The sequence below is a fragment of the Hylaeus volcanicus genome, unplaced genomic scaffold (assembly GCF_026283585.1).
Source record: "Hylaeus volcanicus isolate JK05 unplaced genomic scaffold, UHH_iyHylVolc1.0_haploid 12258___fragment_4___debris, whole genome shotgun sequence".
Taxonomy (NCBI): Eukaryota; Metazoa; Arthropoda; class Insecta; order Hymenoptera; family Colletidae; genus Hylaeus; species Hylaeus volcanicus.
Window position 1 is genome coordinate 110,147 of NW_026531632.1, and position 8,739 is coordinate 118,885.

Sequence of the window (8,739 nt, forward strand, 5' to 3'; positions counted from 1 at the left end):
CTTTGTATTGTACATGTACATCTAACTGCAGTTAGAACGTTTAAATAACAATATTTTATTTTTATAAATTATATACCTAAATTACTCAATAACAATATTTTACTATTTTACCTTAAATTAATTCTGAAAACTAACTAAATTTTATTGTAAATTATTACACTGTAAATAAAAATTTATTGAAGATTATAATTAAATTGCTTCTTTTTTAAATTATATATTTAATGTCGCATCAACCTTTGGTTATTAGCGACAGTTTCTTATGAGGTTTTCTCCAATGTTAGATGTTGGTCCATGTATGTGCATCTTTAAGTAGCTGGATTATTTTATTAAATTGTTTTTTTTTTTTATTTATTTACTTCCTTCAAAACAATCAGAGTTGAACGTTCAAGAAACGGTAATCTAACAATAAGTAGCAACGCGTATGTTGGTTAAGAATTTATACGGGCACTCCTTGAGAGTTCGTAAGCATATATGTTGCACAATGGGAATCTGGTGCACGCATGCGCGATAGATCGTCGAATGCCCGCGAGTCCCCGCGCGTTAACTTGGCCGCTGCTTCGATACCAAATGAAATTAATTGAAAGTATTAGGTTGTCCTAAAAGTTTCTTTCGTGAGTTGCATTCAATTATTTTCTGTGGCAGTGTTTATATAAATAGACAATCTAATTTCTTAGAGATTGATGCTGTAACAGTAATGGAGTGAAATGAATTGTACACAATTTTGTAATGTAACAATTTTGTAATTATTAATAAAACGAAAGAAACTTTTGGGACAACCTAATAGCTTCCTAAAGAAGTTTTCCATATGTTACGATTATTATTCGATGTAATTTATTGTGAAACGAACGTGAATTATTTTATTATTGATACATCACGATAAGGAATAATTTCTTTTTCATTGGACAATATTAATATAGAATATTGTATCACTCATAGTACGTGCACATAACATAAGAACAAATATTTTTTTATTTTTATAAAGTAACATTTACAGTGAACTAAACGTACTAAAAAAAAAAAAAACATTATTACTCGCAGGATAAATAAAATTTAATTAATAAATGAAATATAAGATGGGAATTTAAGATGAGATTTTCTTTGTTGTAGATTGTTATCTTGTGCTGTTACTTCAGGCTGATTATCGCTGGCGCTCATCATCAGTAAGATGATCATCAGTACTATTTGGTTGGACAGAAAGTTTATTCGATTTGTGGTGATTGTTGTTTGCCTGCAATTTTGGACGGTTATTAAATTGACGAGGTCTTCTACGAATGTGGAGTCATGAATTTGTTCAAAAGATGGAGAAATATCGTAAAACAAAATGGAGAATATATTATAGAGTAGATATAATTAATTAATAATTATATGTCTACGAAAAATCACTGTTTATTTGTGCGTTAAAATCCGAATCAACTTTTTGGCCAACCTAACATATCTAAGTTGTGTTATGTATAAAACGTAAGATAACAAATAATACAGCATAACAAAACATGATATAGGGAAATACAATATGAATAAACATAACAAAGGAAAACATAGTATGAAATACAGAATAAATGTAGAATAACATAGTATATCACAGCATAAATCGACGTAACGATTAAATACGACAGTTTAGAAAAACAAAAATTTAAGGATCTAACAATTTTTCATTTTGCTTAATGATATTCTTCTAATAGATTACTAGGTGTATCATTATATTTGTAACTATAGTTACATATTATATATGTATAATATACAGGGTGTCCTAAAAATGTTGGAGGTCATTGAAAAGGGTGGTTCGGGAGGTGATTTGAAACAACTTTTTCCTTAGCGAAAATGTTGTCCGAGGCTTCGTTATGGAAATATTAACAGATAAAGCCCGGCCAATCATAGCGCGAGTATGCCGATGGACCACCCACGGTAGGCGTGGCTACGCGCTAGACGGTCGCGCTCTGATTGGTCGGGGTTTTCTGTTAATATCTCCTTAACGAAGCCTCGGACAACTTTTTCGGTAAGGAAAAAGTTGTTTCAAATCACCTTCACTCTGTATATACAGGGTGTCCCAAAAATGTTGTAAGACCTTGAAAAAGGTGGTTCGGGAGGTGATTTGAAACAACTTTTTCCTTAGCAAAAATGTTCTCCGAGGCTTCGTTGAGGAGATATTAACGGAAAACACTGACCAATCAGAGCGCGAGTATGCCGGTGGACCGCCCACGGTAGGCGTGGCTACGCGCTAGACGGTCGCGCTCTGATTGGTCAGGGTTTTCCGTTAATATCTCCTTAACGAAGCCTCGGACAACATTTTCGCAAAGGAAAAAGTTGTTTCAAATCGCCTCCCGAACCACCCCTTTCAAGGACTTCCAACATTTTTGGGACACCCTGTATATGTTATAATATATTATCTCAAATAAGAATGAGTGGAGTCAAATTTTGTTTATTCAACTCACAATCATTAATTTAAATTTCATTTAAAAATAAGAGAAATAAAAAGCATTTGTACTTCTATGATCTACGACGAGCTAGTAACAAATAAAACGATATTTCGTCTTCAGGAGGTTCCCCTGCGCGCCAATCGACGCGTTTTCCGTAAATGGTGCAGCAGTTCCGGTTGCTTGTGCCCTTCAGCCAATCGGAAGCAGAATCGAACCACTTCCATCTTATGTCAAGGTCTCAACGCCAATCGCGTACAGGCCTCTACCAAAGACGTCGTCACTGGTATACATCGCTCCCCCAATTTTCAAAACGGTTTCTGCTGTCTCCGCATTCGAGACAAAAAGCGAAAAAGAAGCGGAGCACATGGTAATTTAAATGCCACCAATATTTCTCTTAAAGAAATCTATCGAAAGTTAGCAATTAACACTTTCGATATTTCCTTAAATTGTAGCCTGGTCCATTACGTCATTCACAATATGTATCACAACGTAATTCAAATTTTATTTACGATAACAGAAACTTTATAGTGACTCACTCACACGATAGTGTGTCCATAATACTTACCATACATATTTACCATTACATTATTGAATTAATATTGTCCATACTTTTCGAAATTTGCAACTGGGAAATTTTCAAGTGGACACCCTCTATATAAACAAAGATATGTATTTTGCAGGCCTATCCAAGGTATTCGTTCAACTATGGCGTCCTAGATGGATATACTGGCGATTCAAAGTCAGCCTGGGAAGAAAGGGATGGTGACACAGTGAAAGGTGAATACTCCGTGGTTGAAGCAGACGGCTCAATTAGGACAGTTACCTACACAGCGGACCATCACAATGGATTCAACGCCGTTGTCACAAGGAACGAACCTCCGAAGAACCCAAAACATGACGCCAACTTGAAAGCATTTTTACCAGCAGTGATTCTCTCTCACCCCCGTTAAAAATAACAATTCCCGAAGATAAATCGTACAAATCGGTTGAAATATCCGTACAAATTGCAACATTGTTTAAAAATACACTTTGTCGAATATTCGAATATATATGTGCATAGATCTCAGCAGTATTCCTATGTTCTTATAAAAATGTTACATAAAAGTATTATTAATGGGTAGGCCGAGTTTTTCCAGAAAAGATGAATCCAAACGATAATATATTTCGGCTACTTTTAAGGAAGGGGGAGACCAGGGGAGTCTGGTTCAACCAAGGTTTTTTTCTAATTTTTTCAGTTTTGTTTAGATATAATTTATTTTTATTCTTGAAACTTTTTTCCATATAAAGTACGTTCAACGAAAAAAATTTGACGTTGAAGATTTAATTTGAATATACAGCTGTCCCAAAAATGTTGTAACACCTTGAAATGGGTGGTTCGGAAGGTGATTTGGAACAACTTTTTCCTTAGCGAAAATATTGTCCGAGGCTTCGTTAAGGAGATATTAAGCGAAAACCCCGACCAATCAGAGCGCGAGCATGCCGGCGGACCGCTCACGGTAACGTAGGCCACACCCTAGGCGTCCGCGCTCTGATTGGTCAGGGTTTTCCGTTAATATCTCCTTAACGAAGCCTCGGACAACATTTTCGCTAAGGAAAAAGTTGTTTCAAATCACCTTCCGAACCATCCACATCAAGGTATTACAACATTTTTGGAACACCCTGTATACATATACAGTATCCCAGAATTAGTGTAAGAACCGGAAGTGGGGAGTAACCGAGACGATTCTGAACAACAATTTTCTTTGCAGAAATGTCGGGTGACGCTTCGTTTTTGAATTATTAACGAAAAACCACCGACCAATCACAGCGCCCGAGTTGCGCGCGCTCAGCTGCGAGAGTAAAGATGGCGACGTAGCCGGATGAGCGCGCGCTAATCGGGCGCTGTGATTGGTCAATGGTTTTTAGTTAATAATTCAAAAACGAAGCGCCATTCGACATTTTTGCAAAGGAAATTGTTGTTCAATATCATCTCACCTACCTATCCCCCCCCCCCCCCCCCACTTACAATTTTTACACTAATTTTATGACACCCTGTATGTAAAATAGATATAGCAGGAGGACCGGATTTTCGATTAAAACTCCGAGACAAACATAGTTCTTTATTAGCACTACAAAAAACTACAAGACAACATGTTAAACATAATTGATATTTAGTTGTGCCTCATAAGATTTATTTTGTAATTTTAATTAATGTTTTGTGTAAGGATACATTTCATATATGTTCGCACCACCGTGTGTATTTAATACGAACGTAGTAAATAGTAAAGCAGTCGAAAGTATCCATCGCTAATTAAATGCGAAGATTGTTAAACGATAAAAAGATGAGAATCCAGAAAGAAAGGTAAAAGAAACATCAACGTTAAGTATAAATTGTTGTTCTTATAAATAAGTGTTCATAATACATTTTTTTTTTTGTACTTATACTACAAAGTATCTTAGTTATTTACAACGAATCGACACGGAAAAATGGTAATAATTCTTCTACTTCTTTGTTAACAATATTTATATTTGGGGTTACAAAAAAATATTTTTTTTTTTTAGTTTTTTTTGTAAATTTTAATTTTAGAGTACCGACGTCATCGATTTAAAAATTTGCTATGACGAAAAGATAATAGAAAAAGTAATACGTTATCATAAGAAAAAAAAAAAAAAAACAAAAAAAAAGTATGAGTATTATTCGCGTGACGAAAATTTGTCTGGAATATAAAAAATAAGACAATTTTTTTTGCCTATGTTTTAAAATTATCTTAGTTATTAAAACCTTTTACATTGATATACGGTAGCTTTACTTTCTTGCGCAATTTAATTTTAATCTGATTAGTACCGTAACTAAAATTTTCATATATACGTTATAAAAAATGAGGAACAGTGTAACACAAATAAAGAGATTACTATAGACGTTAAAATTGAAATTGAGAATATTATAATTAGTATCTCTTGTACTAAACTTCAACAGAATTATCACAAAATGTGACTAATTCCAATTCTTAGAAACAGATCTCATATTTATTAAAAAAAGAAATAGAACGAATAAAAACTGAACGAAACGAGATTCTCAATTCTATCATACCTAGCCTTAAACCTAACAAATACTGCTCAACTGACTGAATACCGAAAAAAACATTTCAATTTCTTAATACTCGAATTGATTTCGTTACGAATTCAAACTAAATTTGTCACAGTACCATATTCATCGTTCTACAATTAAACATATTTCATTTGTTCGGGGTTAAACGAGAAAAAATAATTACTGAAGGATTCTACAGAGTGACAACAAATATGTAGGATCCACATCATTTGAGGATCAAGTCTGTACATAAATAGAAATCGAAAAGTCGCAGGAGAAATTACGCATTGATGCACACTCGCTGCACTTGAAAATGACTTGGAATTCTACAATAAAGTTTAGGCAAGATGGTATGATGTCATTAGCATTGATTTAGAACCAAGTTTTGGGACAAGTATTTCTTTAGTTTATTTCTTAAATTTAGATAAAATATTTTTTGAGATTCAATTTAGGCCCAACTTGTGTTAACTCAATTACTAATAATCTCATACCACCTGACCCAAACTTTATTATAAACTCTCAAACTTTATCGGTGGTCGATTTAGTACAGATTGGGTCAAATATTTCTCTACTTCATTTCTTCAATTTAGATCAACTATTTCTTGAGATTCAATTTAGTCCCAACTTAAACTAAACTGTTAACTAAATTACCAAGAACCTCATAACACCTGACCCAAACTTTATTATAGACTCTCAAACTTTATCGTTGGTCATTTGGATTAGCGGGTGTGTATTGAATGTAAATTTGCACATCTGCTTGTAAATTTCATCTGCTTATATCTCAACAACGAAGCCTCAAATTATAAAATAGTAAAGGACTTTTCGATTTGTATTTGTGTGAAGACTTGATCCTGAAAAAAGGTCCTGTATATTTTTTGGTAACACTCTGTACTTCAACATCAAGCGATCTGTCCTTTAAGACCAATACTTTGAAGGGTTACATGAGTTTTGAGAGCCAAACAGGAAGCACATTTTCTATACATTTTTACGAACAAACTAAATAAATTATATTATTGTAACTTACGTTGTTCGAAAGAGTAACATCTGAACGATATTTCATACATTTTTCATTAAAAAACATTAAAAAATAAGAGCTTTATCTGAAATCAAAAACCCAAATATTTTTGGTTAATACGTGAGTATAGCTCGTGATTGAACAAAGGATTTTCTTTTTCTTTGAACGTAATTTATTTTACAAGATAATACATGGTCTAGATTTAACAGAAAATTGGACAGTTTTGTATATAAACCTGCTAAAAATTCAAATTTCAATTTTTGAGAGCTGTACTCAAGTACTAATAGAAAATATTTGATTTCTTCATTTCAGATAAAGCTATCATGAGTTATCCTGACCACCGCGAGGACAGTTTACTTTTTCTAAAGGACCTTTGAAAACCACTCTTATTTTTGATTATTTTTTAATGAAAAATTTATGAACTATTGTTATCTTTCGAACAACATAAGTTGATAGAATACAGTGGGTTGTTCGGAAAATAATCTCGTTTCTTTGTTAACGCAAAGAAAAAAAAATTTAATTGCTATACATTTAATTATATATTGACCATTTGAGTCAAAAATTGGTAGCGTAATTTCATGTTCATAAAAGCTCTGATCTTTACTCAACAAAAACTGCTCTAAGAAAAATTGTACAGACCAGAACAAATAACAATGGAACGCATAAGATAAACAATTACACTGAATCAACTAAAATAATCAAAACATGTAGTGATTATACTGCGAATGCTTACACAAATTTATACTTGCACAGAGCCAGATGAAGAATTGAAATATAAATAAAAGCATGACTTATTTTCTAGACACTGTAATATATATTATATTGCTTAGATATTTTATATATTTTTGCATTTATCATAGAGAAATTTGTGCATTTATGGAGACCTGGCTGTAATTAGACTGATGAATTGTTAAATAAAACAATATTCTGCAGAAAGTGACGTAGAGCTTTTTTTACAAAATATTGAACACTAACGAAATGGTGCTTCTTTGAATCTACTACTACGTAGTCGATATTCCACCCCTTTTTTTTAAGAGAGTTTAGGGCAAAAGTCGTTGATTAAAAGTACCATTATCATTCCGGTGGACTAAATACGAATATTACTTTCCAAACTACCCAATGGTCCATTTATTAGTTTGTCTGTAAAGTCCGTGCCGATTTTTGGTAGGTGGTACACGTCTGTTTAAATTGGAATAATTGAAAACAATTAACATGGGTATATCCCTTAAAAGGCGGAAAGGTCGTGGAACAAAATGGTATTTATATTGTTGCGAGCACCTTTTGGATGGACCCACTTCTATGGAGACGTACACATTTCTATTGTAAAGCTAATTGTTATTTATTAAAGTTCTTGTTAACTCGTTATGCCGAAACTCAACAATATAATTCAATAAATATATATCAAAATTCATATGTGCCTTTGAATTTTTCTTAAAAATTGGCACGAACTTTCTGGACAACCCAGTTAGTTTGTTATATTTATAGAAATATTTATAGAAAATGTGCTCTCTTTTTGGTCCTCAAAACCCACGCAGCACCTCGACTCAGCTTTTACCTTCCAACTAACTTCAAAACCCTTACGACTATTCGAAAGCCTTATAGTTCGTTCTTCGTTAAAAATATGACGCTCGTGGTGTGTTTCTTATAAAATAGAGTGAAGTATCGTGAGCAAAACGTAAAACTGTGATACGAGGAAGTAAATGTCCATTTGATCGTCCTTGAGAGGCGAAGAGCTATTGCAAACAAATAGCGAGCCAGAGGTGTTCTACCTGTTCCTAGACCTCTTATTGCTATTCTTTTTCGCACTGTTCCCAGATTTATTTTTCGACGACTCCTTCCCGGTGTTTTCCTTCAAGGAGATGTGCTCGAGGCTGCCGTTGCTCGCATGCCCGTTCGCAAACTGTCCGGATATCTCAGCGGAGGAAGACAGGGATCCGTTCTGATTATACTGGCCCGTTACGGAGTGGTTCTTTCCGGATGACTCCTTGTTACCGTTGCTAGTGGTGCTATTCCCGGTTGTCCCGTGGGAGTTCACGAGACTGCAATTGTCCTCGCTACCGCTGTTCCCGATCTGTGACTCCGATTCGCTGTACCGGTCAACTGGAATCAGGTTTCAATATGGGAAAACCGGGACTTCCGATTGGGCGCCAGGGTCGACTCGAACAACTTTAGTAGCAGTCTAACAAGGGAAGGCTCAGAAGTGATACTCACCGATTGCAATGAAATTCGGTAGAGTGATAGAT

The 8,739-nt window shown here is 34.2% G+C and overlaps 1 protein-coding gene across 3 annotated transcripts in view; it reads left to right on the top strand.

Moving 5' to 3' along the window:
• Window positions 1-8,242, top strand: part of LOC128882199 (cuticle protein 19-like) — a 14,211-nt gene extending 5,969 nt beyond the window's left edge. For all 3 annotated transcript variants that reach the window (XM_054133788.1, XM_054133791.1, XM_054133790.1), the window contains exons 3-5: window positions 1,108-1,160; window positions 2,535-2,781; window positions 3,095-8,242. In XM_054133788.1, coding sequence (XP_053989763.1) covers window positions 1,108-1,160; window positions 2,535-2,781; window positions 3,095-3,364 — 570 coding nt within the window. In that variant the 3' untranslated portion in view covers window positions 3,365-8,242. The remainder of the gene's footprint in view (window positions 1-1,107; window positions 1,161-2,534; window positions 2,782-3,094) is intronic.
• Window positions 8,243-8,739: the final 497 nt, after the last annotated feature.